General features: G+C 36.5%; 1 protein-coding gene and 1 long non-coding RNA gene across 2 annotated transcripts; one reads left to right on the top strand and one right to left on the bottom strand.

Moving 5' to 3' along the window:
* Positions 1-4,112: 4,112 nt before the first annotated feature.
* On the bottom strand, positions 4,113-5,379 carry LOC117788048 (palmitoyltransferase ZDHHC6). The gene has a single exon (XM_034626703.1). The coding sequence runs from the start codon at positions 5,377-5,379 to the stop codon at positions 4,153-4,155; it is 1,227 nt and encodes a 408-aa protein (XP_034482594.1). The 3' UTR covers positions 4,113-4,152.
* Positions 5,380-19,337: 13,958 nt separating this feature from the next.
* LOC117788071 lies at positions 19,338-22,776 on the top strand. Its single transcript, XR_004617720.1, has 2 exons — positions 19,338-19,789; positions 22,635-22,776. It is a non-coding gene; the product is annotated as an uncharacterized LOC117788071 (long non-coding RNA).
* Positions 22,777-22,778: the final 2 nt, after the last annotated feature.

The following is a 22,778-nucleotide window of genomic DNA, read 5'->3' as shown; positions in this document are numbered from 1 at the left end:
TCCTTATATCGTAATTAGTATAAAACAACACTTTAAATGTGTTTCTGAGACGTTTCATTTTTCTGTAAAAAATCATGGAAAATTTGACAAAAATTTTGACTTGTAAACTGCTAGGTCTGAAATCGGACCAACTTCAAACTTTCATAACTTTTTCAAAACTGAACCGATTTTCAAGCGGAAAGTCATTTTGATCTTGGTTTGGCATTAAAATACGTTCTGCATTCAAATTTAATTCATTTTGTGAAAAAAATTATTTTTCTCTAAATCATGGGTTCGATTCTAAGGGTCCCCCCTTTGATATTTTGAAAATTGAAAATTTTAAATCTCAAGTTTTCACTTTTAATCGACTCCTTATATCGTAATTAGTATAAAACAACACTTTAAATGTGTTTCTGAGACGTTTCATTTTTCTGTAAAAAATCATGGAAAATTTGACAAAAATTTTGACTTGTAAACTGCTAGGTCTGAAATCGGACCAACTTCAAACTTTCATAACTTTTTCAAAACTGAACCGATTTTCAAGCGGAAAGTCATTTTGATCTTGGTTTGGCATTTAAACTCGTTCTGCATTCAAATTTAATTCATTTTGTGAAAAAAATTATTTTTCTCTAAATCATGGGTTCTATGCTAAGGGTCCCCCCTTTGATATTTTGAAAATTGAAAATTTTAAATCTCAAGTTTTCACTTTTCATCGACTCCTTATATCGTAATTAGTATAAAACAACACTTTAAATGTGTTTCTGAGACGTTTCATTTTTCTGTAAAAAATCATGGAAAATTTGACAAAAATTTTGACTTGTAAACTGCTAGGTCTGAAATCGGGCCAACTTCAAACTTTCATAACATTTTCAAAACTGAACCGATTTTCAAGCGGAATGTCATTTTAATCTTGGTTTGGCATTTAAATTTGTTCTGCATTCAAATTTAATTCATTTTGTGAAAAAATTATTTTCTCTAAATCATGGGTTCGATTCTAAGGGTCCCCTTTGATATTTTAAAAATTCAAAATTTTAAATCTCAAGTTTTCACTTAAAATCAACTCCTTATACCGTAATAAGTATAAAACAACACTTTAAATGTGTTTCTGAGACGTTTCATTTTTCTGTAAAAAATCATGGAAAATTTGACAAAAATTTTGACTTGTAAACTGCTAGGTCTGAAATCGGACCAACTTCAAACTTTCATAACTTTTTCAAAACTGAACCGATTTTCAAGCGGAATGTCATTTTGATCTTGGTTTGGCATTAAAATTCGTTCTGCACTCAAATTTAATTCATTTTGTGAAAAAAATTATTTTCTCTAAATCATGGGTTCGATTCTAAGGGTCCCCTTTGATATTTTGAAAATTGAAAATTTTAAATCTCAAGTTTTCACTTTTAATCGACTCCTTATATCGTAATTAGTATAAAACAACACTTTAAATGTGTTTCTGAGACGTTTCATTTTCTGTAAAAAATCATGGAAAATTTGACAAAAATTTTGACTTGTAAACTGCTAGGTCTGAAATCGGACCAACTTCAAACTTTCATAACTTTTTCAAAACTGAACCGATTTTCAAGCGGAAAGTCATTTTGATCTTGGTTTGGCATTTAAACTCGTTCTGCATTCAAATTTAATTCATTTTGTGAAAAAATTATTTTCTCTAAATCATGGGTTCTATGCTAAGGGTCCCCTTTGATATTTTGAAAATTGAAAATTTTAAATCTCAAGTTTTCACTTTTCATCGACTCCTTATATCGTAATTAGTATAAAACAACACTTTAAATGTGTTTCTGAGACGTTTCATTTTTCTGTAAAAAAATCATGGAAAATTTGACAAAATTTTGACTTGTAAACTGCTAGGTCTGAAATCGGGCCAACTTCAAACTTTCATAACATTTTCAAAACTGAACCGATTTTCAAGCGGAATGTCATTTTAATCTTGGTTTGGCATTTAAATTTGTTCTGCATTCAAATTTAATTCATTTTGTGAAAAAAATTATTTTTCTCTAAATCATGGGTTCGATTCTAAGGGTCCCCCCTTTGATATTTTAAAAATTCAAAATTTTAAATCTCAAGTTTTCACTTAAAATCAACTCCTTATACCGTAATAAGTATAAAACAACACTTTAAATGTGTTTCTGAGACGTTTCATTTTTCTGTAAAAAATCATGGAAAATTTGACAAAAATTTTGACTTGTAAACTGCTAGGTCTGAAATCGGACCAACTTCAAACTTTCATAACTTTTTCAAAACTGAACCGATTTTCAAGCGGAATGTCATTTTGATCTTGGTTTGGCATTAAATTCGTTCTGCACTCAAATTTAATTCATTTTGTGAAAAAATTATTTTCTCTAAATCATGGGTTCGATTCTAAGGGTCCCCTTTGATATTTTGAAAATTGAAAATTTTAAATCTCAAGTTTTCACTTTTCATCGATTCCTTATATCGTAATTAGTATAAAACAACACTTTAAATGTGTTTCTGAGACGTTTCATTTTTCTGTAAAATCATGGAAAATTTGACAAAATTTTGACTTGTAAACTGCTAGGTCTGAAATCGGACCAACTTCAAACTTTCATAACTTTTTCAAAACTGAACCGATTTTCAAGCGGAATGTCATTTTAATCTTGGTTTGGCATTTAAATTTGTTCTGCATTCAAATTTAATTCATTTTGTGAAAAAATTATTTTTCTCTAAATCATGGGTTCGATTCTAAGGTCCCCTTTGATATTTTAAAATTCAAAATTTTAAATCTCAAGTTTTCACTTAAAATCAACTCCTTATACCGTAATTAGTATAAAACAACACTTTAAATGTGTTTCTGAGACGTTTCATTTTTCTGTAAAAAATCATGGAAAATTTGACAAAAATTTTGACTTGTAAACTGCTAGGTCTGAAATCGGACCAACTTCAAACTTTCATAACTTTTTCAAAACTGAACCGATTTTCAAGCGGAATGTCATTTTGATCTTGGTTTGGCATTAAAATTCGTTCTGCACTCAAATTTAATTCATTTTGTGAAAAAAATTATTTTTCTCTAAATCATGGGTTCGATTCTAAGGGTCCCCCCTTTGATATTTTGAAAATTGAAAATTTTAAATCTCAAGTTTTCACTTTTCATCGATTCCTTATATCGTAATTAGTATAAAACAACACTTTAAATGTGTTTCTGAGACGTTTCATTTTTCTGTAAAAAATCATGGAAAATTTGACAAAAATTTTGACTTGTAAACTGCTAGGTCTGAAATCGGACCAACTTCAAACTTTCATAACTTTTTCAAATCTGAACCGATTTTCAAGCGGAATGTCATTTTGATCTTGGTTTGGCATTAAAATTCGTTCTGCATTCAAATTTAATTCATTTTGTGAAAAAAATTATTTTTCTCTAAATCATGGGTTCGATGCTAAGGGTCCCCCCTTAGAAATTTCGAAAATTCAAAATTTTAAATCTCAAGTTTTCACTTAAAATCGACTCCTTATACCGTAATTAGTATAAAACAACACTTTAAATGTGTTTCTGAGACGTTTCATTTTTCTGTAAAAAATCATGGAAAATTTGACAAAAATTTTGACTTGTAAAGTGCTAGGTCTGAAATCGGACCAACTTCAAACTTTCATAACTTTTTCAAAACTGAACTGATTTTCAAGCGGAATGTCATTTTGATCTTGGTTTGGCATTAAAATTCGTTCTGCATTCAAATTTAATTCATTTTGTGAAAAAAATTATTTTTCTCTAAATCATGGGTTCGATGCTAAGGGTCCCCCCTTTGATATTTTAAAAATTCAAAATTTTAAATCTCAAGTTTTCACTTAAAATCAACTCCTTATATCGTAATTAGCATAAAACAACACTTTAAAATTGATTCTGAGACGTTTCATTTTTCTGCAAAAAATCATGGCAAATTGGAGAAAAATTTTGACTTGTAAAGTTGCTAAGTCCAATTTTCGAGCAATTTAAAACTTTCATAAATTTGTTAAAGCTAAACCGATTGTCAAGCGGAATGTCGTTTAGATCATTGTTTGAACTCTTAATTCAGTCTGCATTCAAACTCAATTAATTTCTATAAAAATTTGTTTTCCTCTGGAAATTGGTTTCGGCTTGATTCCCTGATTTAAATCGACTGAATAAATATTTTTTTAAAAATATATTTAATCAATGAGTAATCTCATTTAGTCTTGATTTAACTTAAGCTGTTTTTGCTTTCCAATACATTTCCTTTTCTCAGTCGTTTTATTTGCATCTGGCTCTCCGCTTAAAGTGGAGGGCAAGGAGTTAGTGATATCGATGGCACATCGACGTGGAAACCAACCACGAATGGGTCCCCTGCGCAGTCTTTTGCTGTGATCTTCAACTTCGCTAAGCACACGCTCTCCAAACAACCAATATTTTCTAATGCGCGTTACTCTGATGAGATCGTTGGGCTCTAGGCAAATACGAGGATCATCGGCGCAGGGAACACATAGAGTCACCATCAAACCTTGAGATAGGATGGGCAGCCAATGTCCTGTGACGTGTCGTGTGCATTTGAAGGTGCGTGTGCGTTGACGCTTCTCAGCCTTTTGGGCTATCTGTTCCCTTGTGAGCGTAAATGGATCGCATCCCTTGAGAACCGGCCACTCGATGCCCCTGCCCCGTGTCTGGGAGTCAATGTTGAATACCTGGCCAAGATTGGAGTACCAGCCCATGTTGTAGGGATAAACAAAGGGCTTCAGCCGTCGCTTGGATCTGTATCGACGACAACGTGCCTTCTCCACAATCCATTGCTCAATGCTCGTCATGTTCTTCACAATGCACACAATCTGAATGAAGAGCAGTTTGAGCATGCAAAGGACAATGCCCACAGCCAGGCCAAGACTAAAAACACATAACAAAGGACCGATAAGTGGAATGCGTCTGATATCCCCATGCAAAAGGATGCCGTATAAGTAATTAAATCCACTAAGGCAGAGCACCACAGAGGCGTGCAGGTTGCTCAACATGTAGAAGAACAGAAAGTAGACGAAGTAAGCTTGATTGGACCAGCCCACACAGTGATTGATCCAGGGGCAATGATGATCCATCTTCTTGACACACCGATCACATTGACGACAATGATGCGATCGAGGGGCCTTGAACCCATCACATTTCTTACAGAACTGCAGAAACTTGGCCTCTCTGGGGTGGAACGGTTGCCACTTCCTGGGCAGAAGACCAGGACCCACCATCACGGCCATAACATAGTTGTAGACGGCCAAAAGGTTGAGCAGCACAAAGAGGCCAAAGTGAGCGCGGTTTGTGATTGATAAATCCATCGGCCACCAAGCCCATGTTGTCAAGATAACGGTTAAGGTAACACACAGCGCTGATATGGGACCCCAGTGCAAAAATCGACTCAGTTCGTTCAGATCGTCAGTCATGATTTCACAAAATTACTTTCGATTTACTTAGTTTTCTGAAAAACTTTTTAGCGACTACTTAACTAAAGGAAATTCAGATTCTATGTTGATACCCAAACATGCAAAGAGTGTCATTAACAACCACAACAACAACTAAGTAGTATAATTTATGAAATGTACAAGTATTGAATTCATGCAACAAAATTGAATACGCGCACCTGCACTGATAAAAAAAATGTTCTAAAATCAAGATTTTGGTCTCAGAACTAAGATTTTTGGTCTAAAAAATGCGTCGAGAACATCAAATTCTTGAATTAAGAGAACGCATCTTGATTTTAAGAACATTTTAAATAAGACCAAGTTCTTATTTTAAGAATAAATGTTCTTAAAATTAAAATCAAAAAATAAAATAAATGAAAATTATTTTTTATATATATTTTTTTTTTTTTATTTTTAAATTTTGATTTATTTATATTTTATTCTGTTTTAGTAATTTTATAAATGTTATTTTAATTTGTTACGAGGGGGATTCGAACCGCCGCCTACTGCTTCACAACTGAAGCGGCCTCTCTAACCAGAGCGCCACGGTGCCATCATTCGTTTAATACGAAATAGTACCTATTTATATAATTGTACCTTTCCTAAAAATTTAAGATTTTTATTCTTATATTAAGATTTTGAGATTTTTTAGATTAATAATCTTAGTTTTAGTAATTTGGTCTTAAAATAATCTTATTTTAAGAACAAAATATTTAAGATGAATGTTCTTGATTTTAGAACTTGGTCTTTTTTTTCAGTGTGCATATAAATTTGCTCTTAAGCCTCAAAATGAAAAATATTCATTCGTGAGAATACGTTGCCAAGAATGCTCGACTAGCAGATACCCTGTTAGAAATTCAAACACTCAAAAATGCTCAGCACCAACGTTGTTACAAAGAATACATATACCCTATTTATCCCAGACTTGCGGCAATTGCATTGTTGCTGTGTTGCTTTTGTTGTTGTTAAAAATTAATAGCAATATTTGCCGCATGCTTTAAAAATAAAAGCCAAATGCGAACAACAAAACATTGCAATTCAATTGAATTTAAACCAGGCCATAATTCAATTCACTTTTTGTCTGTAAACCATAGTCTGATTTTGTGGAATTTGCAATTATTTATGGTCTTAAATTTAGAGCAACAGTGCTATTGCACAAACATTTAAAACATTTACAATCGATTATAATAATAAAGCGAAAAACGTTTATGAGGATGACGAGATGTTCCATTTGAACAAAAAATTCTCTATTTACAAGGTTATTTTGTAATGTTCCAAATGTTGAATTTGAATCAAGTAATTCAAGGAACTTTTGAACCTATTTGAGATTGATGAAATCCCGGAATACAGAAATAATTTTACAGTTTAATTTTAAATTTTTTATTCATTTATGCCCTCATTTAAATAAAATTTTCGCGCACAATTTAAACAAGATAATAAATATAATTTTCCCATACCTGAGAGCTTATTTGCCGAGTTATCATTATTCTGGTTGAACGCGCCGAGTCCGTTCACGGATTGTGGATTGCGGGAAGGACACAAACATATGAGTCTGCTATCTAATGAGTCCTTTTGCCGTGTTGTTGAACTTGTGTGACTTGGGACTCTTGTTAGCCTGCACTTTTGTTGTGGCTGGGTTGGCTAACAAGCTCTGTCATTTATTTATGTGCGACACTTGAGCCTAACAAGCGAAAGTGGCAATAGGAACTCGGTGAATTGTGGACAGTAAACCATGGACCATGAACTATGAACCATGGACAATGGACATTGGACATTGGACATTGGGTAATGGCCATAAAGAAAGACGCCAGCGCAATGCGCTCAATTGGAATTTAAAATAGCATGGCATGCCATGATTGTCTGTGCTCTCGACAATTGCCAGCTAGGAAAGCAATCTATTTGCCACAGCAGATTAAACTTGTATCAAATTGATTGAAACATAATTGCAAATTGATACAGACTCAAGAAATTGCCCCAGAAATACAGATAAAATGAGAAAATCTGAAGAGACAACAGCGAAATGTAGCAACTACATTTGTAGTGTACAAGTATTAACTACTTAATAAAAGATTTTTCTGAAATTTTCTCATAAGCACACATTTAATGATGTATAGCATCTTAAGAGCCTCTTGTAAATAAGTAAGCACTTATATTTGTCCCCGTTTAGTTCAAATCTTAAAGGTATTTATTGCTGGCACTTCAGCAATTTATTTTCATTTAGCATAATATTTCAAGTACGTTGCAGTTTATACCCTGTAAAAAATGAATAGAATTGAAAAAGAGTTGTATAACATTACTTTCTTTAAACCTATGTCAATAAGTCAATTAAGTCTAAAAAATCTGAATTCACTTGCATTAGTTCTACGTGTAGAGTATCTATAAGCTGAGCATTTTTTACGGAGATTTGAAGTTTGAACTGAGCGGAATTTGTCATTGAGGAAAGTTTACGAAAAACAGTTTGCTGTGGTGCAAAGAAAGGCTAAATAGTGGGGTGGGGGGCACTCCACAATTCTGTAAAAACCACACAAACTTTACTTAATTTGAAAATTAAATTCCAGCATTAAAACGCATAAATGACACTTAAGCTTGTAGGTTTCTCTGTTTTTTCTCTTTTGCTCCTTCTCCGCTCTCGCTTGCACTAACTCGATGTATGACTGAAGCGCGCTGTTTGTTTTTCTTATCAAAATGCTTGCGGCAAAGTGCTGGCAAACACACACACGCACACACACACATACACGCAGCCATGGTGCACATATCCCTGAAGACAAACAACACACACTAATACATATATATATAAAGAGAGAGTGAGAAAGAGAGAGAATGAGAGCGAAAACGAGCTGATGCTGACGAGGCAGCTACATTGCAATGGAGACGCTGCGGGCATGGGATGCGGATTGGGGTTGAGCGGGAGAGCGGGGGAAGGTAGTGAGCAAAGAGGGGGGAGGGGGGTTTGGATCTCTGCCTGACTGGCCAAGTGCACGCTTAAGAGTCAAGAGTGCAGAAAAATGCATAGCATACAAAGCGGCGCTGTGGCTAAGACTGAGGATGAGAACGAAACGAAGACGAGGATGGGGCATCCGCTGAGGAGGAGACATCCGAAGACGAAGACGCTGCCAAGGCAAACAAGTAGCTGAGAGCAGCAAGTGGAAGGCATATAAATTGCGTTGCCTTATGTGCGGGCGGAAGATGGTTAAAGGGAGGGAGTGAAGAGGAAAAGAGGCAGTTGTAAACGTTTTTGGTGTTTGACATACGACGTGCATTAGCAGCAAAGTCAAGGATTAGCGCCACTTGTCTTAAGAGCACCGCACCGCCATTGAGGCCTCCAGTCACAGCCTGAGCTTCAGCTTCAGCTTGAGCCACGGCCTGGTTGCGAAAGGGAATGCAAAAGGGGAAAAGCGTAATTTAAAAACAGTATAGTAAAGCGATTAAATTTAACTGTGAACCAATTTGCATTCGAGTGAGAATTTCTGGCTCTTTTACAGAAGTGCACATGCAATGCGAGCAATTCAATTTGACCACACACACACTCACACACTCGAGAGCAAAAGGGGAGGAGAGGGTGGAGTGTGAACGAAGTGAAGTCCTGGCATTCAAATGTCCCTTTAAAGAGCCGCTTTAACTTATCGTACAAAAGGGAAGCCACAGCCCTATCAAAAAGTAAAGCAAAAAGGGAATAAGAATAGATAGACTGGATAAATAAGTATGGATGTAGAGAAAGGCGGAAAGCGGAAAAGCGACAAAGAGGCCAAGGAAATGCCAAAGCTATCGCAAACGCGTTTCGCAATTTTTGAAGGATGTGTTAAGTCAAAAAATATGCAAATTTAAGGAGCACACAGACACATCCATAGATAGGATGCGCACGGCCTGGTAGAGTTAATACGCCCAAAAGGTACCAGCCACGACTTTATACATTATGCTCTATGTATATCTAAAGTCTATTTGGGCTGTCTGTTTGTATGAGTGTGTTTGTATCTGTGTGTGTATGTGTGTGTGTGTGGGTGTGTGTGGGATACGTACGTGTTATGCATACGAAAGTAGTGAAAATATCATCAATGGCAAAATATGAATATCTAAAAAGCATAACGGCAAAACGAAGCAAAAAATGAAGCTACTGTCTCTGTTTGGCTTTCCTCTCCTCTCAACTGACTGTGCCTCCCCTCTGTGTCAGTCTGTCTGTCTGTCTGGTGAGTGGTACATGAACTGGTGCAAATGTCGATTTGAAGTTCGCGTTGTCTGTGTCGTAAACTCAAGAGTCCAATTTGGCAGAAAACGAGAACACGAGAACGAGACAGCATTTAGAAAATACTCTAACTCTAACTGGACTGACTTTATCTAATTGTTGATATTTTAGCGTATTTATTGATGCTACGAATTATCGGTTTTTGGTCGTCTGGAATAGTCGTAAAATTGATTTCGATAAATACAGTTTTTTTTGTTGATTTCATTTTAATTCGCCGAGCTCAGAAGCTGGCTCTTGGCTCGGCATTGCTGACGTGTTCAGCCTCAGTTCACATAAATTTGCAGAGCGTCTGTTGTAAATTACATTTGAAGTAGCAAGTTGCACATAAATCTTTAGTCGCATTGCCAACAACAACAACAGCAGCTAGACTGGACAGTGTAAAAGGCATCCAGCTATGCAAAATACACAGCGCGACAAAATGAGTATCATTTGCGATTGTTGTGGTTGTTGTTGTTGCTGTTGCTGGACCCATTCCTAGGCTCCATCTGGAGCACTTGAATTACGTACGCCACAAGTGAAGTAATGAGCAAGGAAGTAACAGCTGCAAATGAAAACAAAACTAAAGCAACAACTGCAACTGCGAATGCGACAAGGCGGAAACGGAAATAAATATTAAAGCTCAAGGCAATATAAATAAGTATACGTACCAGTATTCAACAATATTTTTAAAAGTCTAACAAATAAATAAACGCTTTCAAGTGCCCACAATTTAAGCAACTGCAAAAGATATATATATATAGTCATATATAAATAGTTATCGCCCTTCTTCTCTGTCCAATTGGCTCCCATTGGGTAACTGATAAACGACGCTCAGTAAATAAAAAATGCTCAGCAATTTATGTGGTCTAACAAGTTTTATTTTCCCACCAGTCAGCGTCGATAAAAATAATACAAAACGGCCAAGAAGAATAGAGAAAACTCGCTGATATATGTTCTCAATGACATGACAAATTTATATTTTCCAGATTGCCAACAATTTTAATAAACTTTGCTGCACTTCAAATTCAGCTAAATAATGATAGGATTAAACAACTGAATTCATAGATATTACTAATTATTTTTGAGAGACACTTAAAATAGGTTAGGATAATAGATAGGATAATAGAATTAGCAAACAAAATTTATTCAACAGTTTACCAATCTTTTTCCGAATTTGAATGTAAAAATGAGTGTATGTTAATTAATTGGTGTTCACAGCTTTATTTCATAAGGCTAAAATGTATTCACTTTTGTTTTTCTTTGAGCTGTTGGCAAGAGCTTTAGTTACACAGAGTGAAATGACTTAGTTGCATCTCTCAGTTCGTATATGTTGGCTTTTAGCTGTTACCTGCTAGATGTTACCTGATTCCCATTCGTTTTCCTTTGTTGTCTATGTGCTTGTGCTTCCTTCGACTTGAATTATTGAATTTGACGAGCAGCACTCAGCAAAACACATGCCAGGGATATGAAGTACGAATAAGAAAAACATTTCTAAATCGAGTTTACTTCCATTTGTCTGTCTGTAGAATGAAGAGGAGATGCGTAGCCAGGTGTCTGTGTGTGTGTGTGTGTTTGTATGTATGTTGCATGCAACAGAGTCAGCAGCAGCATTTGAGATGCCAGGCTAAATGAACTGCAAGTCAAACTAGTTAAGTGCGGCTGCCAGACATCCGAGCTGAGTTGTAATCCAAGGCAAGGCAACAAAGCAAACGCAAACGCAAACGCAAACGAGAAAGCTAACGCCGAGAGTCTAAATGGAAACTCGTTTAAATTGTTTAAAGCCAAATTGAAGGACTGGCCCAAAGGCAAAAGCGATGGCGTTGCAAAAGCCATGTAAAAAGCGTAAGCAGCTAAGTGATAGAGAGAGTGCGAGCGAGAGCGAGATAAACAACAAAAACAACAACTACAAACAATGAGGCAGCCAAATGGGGCATGCCGCACTCAAACACATACACACTCACACCCATACAGATATATACACATCATAGCTGAAGATACTTATGCATATTGCCAAGAACACAGAAAGCAAATGTTGTGCTTGTATGCATGTTGTATGTTGTATGTTGTGTGTGTGGCATGTGGCATGTGGCGTGTAGCTATTGGAGCATGTCGAGCGACACCAATGAGCTCGGCAACATCCAAACTCCCACCACTCCAGTCTCTCCTGCTGCATCCTTCAGGCGTTGTATATATCGTTGTCGCCATCGTCGTCGTCATCTTTTCAGAGTGCTTAAGGGCTGCATAAAAGCATTTATTATTAGATTTTATTCAATTTTCTATTCACTTACGTTATGAAAATGTGGCGCAGTTTTCTCCCCCACTTTCTGTCACCATTCTTCGCTCTCTCTCTGTCTCTCTTTCTCTCTGTCTCTGCACTTAATTCACGACGGTAAACAAAAATCAATGTTTTGCTTTTTACCCCAGAAATGAGAGCAATCACATAATTTTATTTGCATAAAAGTCAATTGGGCTTTGCGCAATGAAACAATTTCAATAGTAGTTGCAAAATGACCGTCCATATATTTTCAGCACCAACTGTGCCACCACGATAAAAGCCTGTTTCATCTACTTTCAGTCCAGTTTAGTCTGGGATCAGTTCAGTTTAGTTTGCCTTCAGTTCAGACTTCTAACCCCGCCGCCCATTTTAGCGACGCCGACGTGGCGCACGCCCACTAAACAACAAAGTTTTTGGCCAACACACACACACACACAGACACACTCGCAAAAAATAGAAGCTAAAGGCGACATCCATAAACTGTAATCAAAAGCTATTATATCTGCTTTGGCATGGCCTGTTCCTTTTGGACACCGCTTTTCTACTACGAACTACGGACTTTGGACTACATCGACCCGTTTCTGTTTTGGCAACATTTTTCTAGATAAATTCCCAAAATTCAATGGAAATTGTTTGCCAAAAATCACAAGCTTCCGCCATTTTAGTTTTCCCACTTATTATACCCTGCAAGCATAATACGTTGTTAACGGGTATAATAGGGTTCAGGTGTTAAAGCCGTTTAATCACCCCGTTAATATACAAATTTTCTCTCACTTTCTCTTTTCTCCTGACTTTAAACAAAAATAAAAATGCATTACATAAATTATTTAAACACAAACACATTTAAAGTTTTGCCACTGCAATTTAAATGTATTTACATGTACATCATTCTGTAATACAATTTCACAGTTTTCTTTCAGTATTAAACTGTTCCAAAAATGTATGTTTCTATAAAATTGAATTGAAAGTGGAATTCGGAACGCGCCTGCAATTTTTTCGATATTTATTGTGTTGCAATTGTTTTTTTGCTGCCCTGTGAAAATTCCCAGAAGTAACATTGTAATTTAATATACGTTCAACGATTTCCATTTAATAACTTAAAACGCTGCCACTTACTTTTTATGTAAAATTATTTTTTTTAAACATGCAATTAAATTAAACACTGACAGTTTTAAAGCCGAATCATCATTTCTAGAAAACTCGTAACTGAAATGCAAAAGTATTTCAATAACATAGACAACAATATACAATTAATAAAGGTTTAATAATTCATTGCCAGTGTGTGTCAAAGATTCCAGCACGGACATTTGCAATGTTAAGAAATATTCGGGACTGTTTTTGGGTGATAAAGGACGTGCGTTCTCATACGTATATTAAGACATAAATATTAGGCACAGACAGAAGAAGCATGAGAAATGTGCAGAAACCAGAAACATATTGTAAGTGGATTCTGATGAGCTACGGTTTTGAGAAGGAGACAACCAGGCAAATGGAGAGTGAATGAGTGAAAGAGCTTGAACGTTTGCCAAAACTTACAGTTATTACTGCAGACAGTCGCCCAGTAATGTAATGTCCTCATCCTCATTCCCATTCCCATCCTTAGCCACGTCTTCGTCTACATCTTTTGCCTGCCTTGCTTCACATCAAGACGCATTGGAAATTTAATTCAATTGTCAGGCGGCAGGCACATAAATTCTGCAGTTTATTGCATCCGCAGTACGAAATGTTCACGTATGGCATGAGGGTGGTGCGGTGGGGCACAGGGAATGGTTGGCCATTTGCCTGGACTGCAATTTTAATGAACCAACAAAAATTTGTATTATTAGTTTCCATTTTCTTGGGGGCGTACCTGTCGGCAATGGATCATTAATTTTCATTTCGCAATTTCGATAGCATTATATCATTATAGGTGGCAGTTTCAACATTTTATTTATGAGTACTTGCAGTTGGTCTCTGATTTCTGCAATGCAGCCCATGCCCGAGACCCTGCTCAGATAGATAGCTTAGCTAGCTGGCATTTTTAAGGGCTTAGCCTAAGTCGCAGCTAAACGAAATGAAATATCATTGCAGCTCACAGTGCGCTTCAGCAATTAGACTTAAATGCAAAGGTCCTTGCTGGCAACAGACAGCGGTAGACCCTGTCATGAACCCAGTCAACGGTTATACAAACAAACAGCCAGACCAAAAACAACAAAAAAAAAGAAAAAAAAGAAGTTAAAACGAACAAAACATGAGAAACTCGCCAACTGCGAGTCGTGGCGTCGTAATTGAAAAGGAAAATGAAAATCCAGCCGCGAGCTACAAACATCTACGCAGCAAAGTGTAATAAAAGAGCAAGCTCGAAGTCTCAATACCCTTAAGAATAGACTATGCTAATCAAAGGTATTCAATTAACAAAACACGTTAATTATAAAGTCTTCAAAAGTAAGATAATTGCAAACAAAATACTTCTGTACATACACAATACATATAATATATTTTAATTACAGGGTATACAAATTCCAAAAGGTACTAATAATTTTCATTTTTCTGTTCTACATTCAGAGACCGTTTAACCACTTGCCGTGTTCCTTGGCCAAAAATGCAGGTCAGCTAGCAATTAGGTCAGAAGGTGCAGGAAATGAAGGAGCCGAAGGAGAAGAAGAAGATGATGGCTTTCGCCGGAAGCTATTTCTACGATGGCAACCCTAAACTGTCACTGCTGTCATTTAAATTAATTTCTTGCTGCATTCAATAGTTAACTAAGTTATGAGCTACTAATCGAACAGTTTCCAAAGGATGTTGCTACTTGTGTCACAACTCGAATGACCGTTGAGCTATTTTATTTGTCAGTTCAGTTGTCTAACAACTGGTGTCTGCCATCTGCATAATAAACACTTGACTTGACTGCATTTTAACCCAGTCAAAGGTCAGAAAGTAGTCAAAGATTTCAACTTTAATTTATGCGGAATTATAAAAATAAGCATTTTTTATATTATACAATCTATAACTCGAACTATCTGTAGTGCAGTGAATCCAATTCACGCATTTAACTTGAAGTTCTCATTTAATTTTCATGTGAAAGGGAAATAAGGAGATTTACAGAAGACTTTTAAAGGCATATTTTCAACCTTTGTGTTGGGTTCTCTGTGTTGTTTTTGCTATTGACATAAGCCGCTTAACAAGCTCTATTGCCATATCTAACTTTTAACGTTTCGACGCCTTTAAGCGGGGCAGCTAGCTCAGTGGAGCTCAATGGAACTCTGTGTGGATCCAAGCCCGACCATTACCTTGTGTGATATCACATACATATCTTACTTAACGTGCCTGCAAGACTTTTTTCATTAGGATAAGTCTATTTTATGCACACACACACACACAGTCGGAAGCAGTCTATTTTATACACACACACACACACACAGTTGCAAGTTTTTGGTGTGAGCTTTTGCTGTTACTTTTCCTTTTGACTTTGCCAAAATGTTTATTTGGTTTCTTATGTTATTTATTTTATGGCACCTTTTGCTATACTTTATTTTTCGTGCTACTTTTTCACGGTTGCTTACGGGCAATGGAAAGGACGACAGCTCCTTGGCTTTGCCTCATCGATATAACAATATCCTTTTGATGTCATTTCCGCTTATGGCTTATTTTCAAAATGGCAGGTGTAAAGGTAATCGTTGATTGTAAGTGCCTGCCAAGGCGGCAGTCAGGATTTTACAAGCAAAATGGATGCATGTATGTGTGTCTGTGTCTGTTTCTGAATCTATGTGTATTTGTGTCTGTATGTGTATGTGTATGTGCATGTGTTTGTTCAGCTTTTATGTCAATTGTCAATTATATTTCAATCATTTTTATTACATCACCTAATGCCTAAAGAAGATTACTTTCTGTCATAAATAAGCAATAAATTTAATTGGAATAGCTTTATCCTGCCGTCCCGCTGTAGTCTACGTATTTATTGTTCCCTGATCATTTGTCGCTCCACCAGATTCCATTCCTCCCCTTTCGCAATGCTGTCGCTTAATTAGATGCTTAATAATTAGCATACTGACTGACATGAACACACCTCAAGTGACAGTCCCAATACAGTTTTGTCGCACATTTGATTTCAATTGATATTGGTGCGTGTCGCACGCAGCACGCAACACGCGGCATGTGGCAAGTGGCAGGCGGCAGGCGGTGAAAACAATGCCAATCAAGCTGACCAGCATTCACGTTAATTTCCACACGGAATACAAAGTGCGAGTTGTCAATCGCTTTTTCAAAATTGGCTAAACTGACAACGGACTGTTAAAATTATAATACACATGTTCCTACTTTGCACTTTCCGTCACTTCATGGGCATTGATGTCAAATATTGCGCATACGCTTCATTGTTCGAAGCTTGTCACTCCTGGGCCCTACAAAAGTACATAAATTGTTTAAGCTGACAACTCTTGGCAACTGTTTGGCAGATTGCTGCCAATTATAGCGCATACGCACCTTTATCCGTGCCCTAACATGTTATAATTACACATTTGTACGAGTGTAAAAGCTAGAAGACAGACAGTCTGTTATTCTGTTGAATGAGAGTTAAGGCTAAGCTGACGATTGATGCCAATTATTACGCATACGCAACGTTACCCAAACTGCAGATGTATCTGATATTACGAGCATTATTTTGTAGACAGACAGGCCTTGTGTTTTTCCTCTCTTTTCTCTTTAGTCAGCTGCATTCGCAAAGAAATTACAATTAAGAATTGTTAATTAGCATATAAATTGCGCCACCTTCCAAGCGTATGGATATTCGTTACTGACTTTAACACCAGAAAGGCAAAAATATATTGAAAAGAAAAATAGGAGTTTCATATAAGCATAGTACATTTAATTATAAATAAGTTAATTTAAATATATTTTAAAACTTTTATTCAATTTAAAAATAAATGATTGGAATTTAATAATATTTAAAATCATAGAAATCTCTCTACAAATATTTTAACATCAATGGTTGCTAGGTTTCAGAAACACCAAAAGATTTGTACAGCATGCCTGATGAACCTATTACATTTATAAAATCGGTATCGGCATTTATATATATTTGAATACTCACATTATTAATATTCTTTTGATTGAGTTGCAAAGCCCTTGATGGCATCAACTCAATTTGATAGCAGTAAATTGAGCAATATTAAATTCGATAAAAAATAAAATCACTTGCTTTATAGTGTTAAGAGGCGCGCTGTCGTGGCATTAAATAAATACATACATGTACATGTGTAGCACACTTTTTGGCGCAGCTGCGAGTTGCGTTGCCAAGGTGCTGATTGCAATTACTTGTATGGGAACGACAGCGGGTTGCTTACACGAGTACGTGGATACCTGAAGTGTGTGTGTGGGTGTGGGTGTGAGTGTGAGTGTAGGCTGCTTGTTTACGGCCAACCACATCAGATGTGGTGAGCACATGAAGCATGCCACCGGCAATGGCAACGGCAACCAGCTAGCGGCACCCGGCATCAGCGACACCCACTCCAGTGCCCATTGAGGCGTCAGAGAGCGCCCCATTAGCAGGGGAAAAGCAACAGGCAATAATGCCGTCGTGGTGACTGGTCTCGGGTCAAATTGCGTGACTGTGCAACTGTAGCCGTGGATATAATAAAAGTAATTAACAAGTGTTTGCTCTGCATGATGCGGAATTTCAGGCGCGGATAAGCAACAGCATATGTCGGAGGTGAGTTTCCAGGATCACATACGAGTACACACCTGCCCGACAGCCCGACAGCCCGACATCCCTTCTGCCCACCAGCTTATGCCCATGAGAGGCATACAAATTGCCAATGGAATTTAAGAAATAAAATCTAATAAAAGAGTGTGTCACACACACACACACACACACCAAAAAAGAAGCCAACGAAGTCAAAAGGATACGAAAGGAGCACACTTGAAAATCTCTCGACAAATACTTTTGACAGCTCCGGATATTTGATGCCAAGAAACAAAACGTAAATTGAAAAGTTTTACACTTAATACGAGGTGTATCCATATGCGTGTGTGATTGAAATATATGTATGTGTGTGTGTGTATGTGTGTGTGTCTCACACCCCCTTACTTTCTATGAATGTCTGTGTGTGCAACTCTGTGCTGAAATCAATTTGTGTGCATTTATTGAAAATTGAATTTCCAATAAGTATTCACGCGTGCACACATGTTGCTCATATGATTGAGTTTTTCTGCATGTATTTTTGTTATGCTTGCTGTTTTTTGTTTTTGTTTTTGGATTTGTTTCGCTTTTTCTCTGTTTTTCTGCTTCTGTTTCAGTTTTCGCTTTTCATTTTGCCACTGCTTTTGCACGTTGAAATGCTAAAATGATTGTTCAGATTTTACATACACAAAGTTTGACCATGCGAACGAGAAAAGTGGCACGGGAAATGCCAAATGAGAAATGGGAAACGGGACAAGTGCGAGCATTCCGCTCTGTAACTGATTGAGTTGCAGCTGAATTGTTTTTCATGAGTTCTAACTTTAAGTCCTCTTACTGACTGTCTGACTGCATGTCGAAATATAAGCAATCTGATATTAAAAATTAAATTGAATTGCCAATTTTGTTGAACATCCCAAAATCACAAAGGCGAATATTTCATAAACGTAAGATATGAAATAATATGTTATATATCATGTCCTTAACATAAATGCTCTTGAAAGAAACAAATAAATGTAATAAGCAAGCATTTTGTGAACAGAAATACTTACTGGTTTCTAAAATCGAGAATATTGGTCCTTGATATTTTTCTTGTAAAATGCGACATATTGAAGACAAAAATATTTTATCATAAAATAAATATGTTTTCTGTTTTAGATAAAATTTTCAATATTATTAACTTTGACCAGTTTTGTATCAGCTTACCTGACTGGTTCTCTGACTTACTCTTTGCTTGAAAATAAATTCAGTTTTTTGCTATAAAATAAATAACATATATAAAAATACAACAAATTTAATATACATACACAAGAATATAAGCATTCTAGAAGTCTGAGTTACAAAACATTATGTATTATTGATCTGTTTTTATTAATTTGTCGCAATTGTTAAGGTCTTGATTTGCCTGTGTTACTATAATACTAGATCCTTTTAAAAGTTCTATAGGGTATTAAAAGCACAACGACGTCTGGACGTTATATTGTTGTTGTTTTTGCTGTAGGCTTCGTGTTTTTTTTGTTGTTGTTACTTTTCGCAGCAGCCACAACGAATAAACTTGAAAAACGGTTACTAGGTCAGTAACATCGACAATCGTTTTCATCTCGCTCTCTCGGCATCTCTCGCACTTTGCAGACTCTCTGGCTCTCAAATGGAAGCTGTGCCGCCCTTTTTAGTACACTGAGAGTAGCCAGCAAGAGAGAAGAGAGCCGTTAGGATTTTGTAGCTTTGTCGCCGGGCTGGCTGACGGCCAAGGCTCTGTCGTGGATGCTTTGTCATATTCAGTACTCAGTTGTGCGCGCGTCAGGCAGGACGAATTCGGCGGATGTTCATTGTGGTTGATGTACGGACAGATAAATCCAAAGAGCGGGCCGAGTGCTGACGGGCAGCTCCGAGTCCCTAAGCAAAACATCGTCGTGGTTCATCAACAGGAGAACAGCGAACAGTGTGATAAAAAGTGGTCTGTGTTTTAGTGTTGGCCTTTCGCCATTACGTGATAATAAAGAAGCGGCAATCATTTTTTAAATTGCGCCAACTTATGCAAATGAAATAGTCGCTTAATAGCCAATTTGCAAATAATTCGCGAGCCAACAAAAAATGCCGGCTAAATGTACATAGATTAACCGCACAACGTGGCGTGGTACAATTTACATTATGTGCGTTGTTTTGTGATCATTAACAACAATAAATGAAACAAAAAATATAAAAATAAAAATAAATGGGAAACGAACTCACCCGCTTGTCTTTTGTAAGTTATCAGATTTAAAGAAAGTATCTTCTCGCTGTCCATTATTTGTTATCTTATTTCTGTATATAGAATAGAGAATTTGTATTCAAATAGTTATACGATTTCTATGCAACATTTAAAATTCTACGGAAATTGGATTTGCCTTCTTTTGTTCTCTTTAATTATTGAAAAGCTAAACTTCTTTTTGGCATACTAATAGCCTCATTAAAATGCTAATGAGCTGGCTTACATATCGCCAGCATTTGCGGTCTAATAATTTTCCTGCTACATTTTTATCACGCAACGTTTGCCTTAATACGAATATTCGTACCTGGCCCAACATTTGTTGTCTGTTATAAGCATAAACATTTTGCTAAACTTTGTTATTTTGCACCAACTTAATGCAATGCGAAATGGTAATACGAATTTAAGGCTGACTGATATTTATCAGTGGGTGGCACCGTAAATAAACCCCTTGCAAGGGTCGACGTAAGCAGCTGTTAAATGTTGCAAGTAGCGAATGAATGGGGGAAAACTTTGACTCTTTAAAATAGATAAAATGTAAAGAAAAAATAAAGTAAAAAGTAATTAGCAAGTTGCTACAAAATAATTATTTAATTAACAAAAGTGGGGCTATAAGGCTGTAAGCCATACAGACATAGAAAAGCTGGCAACCCAGGCCAAGTGGAAGACTGGCAGCTTGGCCCGGCATCCCTGGCATTCTGCTACTCTAAATGTCCATTCATTCGTTTCATTTATCTAACTGGGTGTGTGATGCTCATAGTCGTTTTTTGTTTGCCATATAAATAGGCCCCTGCAGCGTAGCCACAGTCTGTCCTTTATTTATCCCATTCTCCCACTTCCACTCTGTCTGTGTATCGGTCTTTCTGTCCAGGCACTCTAAAACAACCGTGACGTGCAACTTTAGCCTTCTAATTTAAATTTAATTAAGTGGAGCTCACTTGACTACGCGTTGCTTCTGGCTCTCCTAGGCCTAGACTCGACCATCGACCATTGAGTAGAGTTCCAGCTTTGCATTTTGTGTTAGTTTTGCGTTCAGCCATCGTCATTATAATGAATAAAGTTCCAAGTGCCTAAAATGGCTCGGGCTATACTTACTTATGAATATTAAGCGTCTGTTAATCTATTTTCCAAATGCGCCAACTAATGCTCCTCTCCGGCTGATGAGTGGGCCAATTTAAGGACCTCCAGTGTCGCTGTTCTTATCCCTTTTCCTATCTCTATCCCCATCTCCCTTTCTCTATCTCCGAGTTCGCCTTTTGTTTTTATGGTCAACTGAGAGTTAAGTAGTCTACAAATTTATGCCATAGAAATTTTAATATTTAACTAATGAATAAATACCAATTAGAACTGTGCTTTGACTACAGTTTATGGCATAATTAAGTCTCAAGTTGTATAAAGTTGAGCAAGTAAAAGGCATCAAAAAGTTAACTTATTTTATATATTTTTATCTGCATAGATATTTCTATATCAACTTGCCAGCTGACTTAATATTATTTATAAACTTTTTTATTTGGTTGCAGGGTATACAAATGCCCTGTAAAATAATCTCTCTTTACAATGCACCAAAAATAAGCCGCTTTAAAATGTAAAGCGGAAAACGATGCAAAAATCAAAAAATGTTTTTTCAAAGAAATAATAAAATTCCAATAAACATGCCTGAATTGAACAGGCCGGAAGAACCTTTTGCCAGGTGAGCCAAATTGCTGAAATTCAAAAATAAAAGTGTAAATAATTGCCAGCAACAAAGAAAAAGCGATACACTGACTAGCAGATACCCATTAATGATGCTCAAAAGCTGTATTAGCAAACAGTTAGTGCTTTTGACACTCAATAATACCCTTTAGCATATATTAAACTTATAGAGGGTATATAAAAAAGCGGAAAAACAAAAGCACATTTAAAATAAGCGCAAAATCAGCACAAAAACATTCAGCGAACCGAAAGGATAACGACAGCAGCAACAGGAGCTGCTGCTGAGCCGTTGCAGGTAACAGGACACAGCAGACTCAGCAGCGACAGCAGCAACAATAAGGGTACAAGTTGTTCACACACTGACACACTAACAATCATGCAAACACAACAACAACAATAAAAATAAAAACAAAAGTGGCATTAAGAGGAAGAGTGCAACGGAACGCATCTGACGGACAGAAGGAGGGACGGAGAGGGTAAGAGGGGGAGACTGAAAGAGACAGGTATGGGAGGGATAGCCAGTCAGATGGGCAAGTATATGTACATATTTACATACAGTTCACTGAACAGACACAGTCACACATACACACTCACACATACATATACAAATGCACAGACGCGACTACAAAGTGTCAAGCTTTTTTAAAGGGTTGGACAAAAAAGAGAGGAGTGGAGAAGGGAAGAGACATAAATGTGAACATCAGTGGAAAGTGAATGGGACTGTTTTCAATTTGGCCCATTGTACAGGGTGTAAAAGACACGTGCAAGTCGAAGCGTGAATGCGAAAGTGTGTGCCACACTATAAGCCTTTGTGTGTGTGTGTGTGCGTGTGTGTATGTTTGTCGACAGCTCAAATAGAGAGCACATAAATTAAGCACCTTAAAAGGGCTACCAAATAACTGAGGCGTACTGAAGCAAAGTAGCTGTAAAATCCCCAAAAATATTAATGAATTCAAGAAGTAAGCTTGCTCAAGCATAGTACGATCGACTAGCTGTTACCCTGGTCACATAAATAGTTATATTTTTAATTATAAATATATTTTTGAGTTAATAGATATAAATCGGAAATACTCCCTATGAAAAGTTTAATTATTATTTACAACTTGATAACTTGTAATTCAATTTAATAAGTTGTGTAAATATTTTGCAGATATAGAGAGAAATGTCAATATTAATATTGAGTGACCTACCAAATTTCAAATCTAACATTTCAAATTGTCAACAAAAGCAAGCAAATAATGCAAATGTCACACTAAGTGCAACAAAATGTTCGCACAATGCAACAACAAAAACA

Source organism: Drosophila innubila (genome assembly GCF_004354385.1).
Source record: "Drosophila innubila isolate TH190305 chromosome 3L unlocalized genomic scaffold, UK_Dinn_1.0 0_D_3L, whole genome shotgun sequence".
NCBI lineage: Eukaryota > Metazoa > Arthropoda > Insecta > Diptera > Drosophilidae > Drosophila > Drosophila innubila.
This window is presented reverse-complemented; position numbering and strand designations above follow the sequence as displayed.

Bases quoted from the DNA above. Each gene is read 5' to 3' on its own strand.
- LOC117788048 (XM_034626703.1), bottom strand. From the start codon at position 5,379: ATGACTGACGATCTGAACGAACTGAGTCGATTTTTGCACTGGGGTCCC.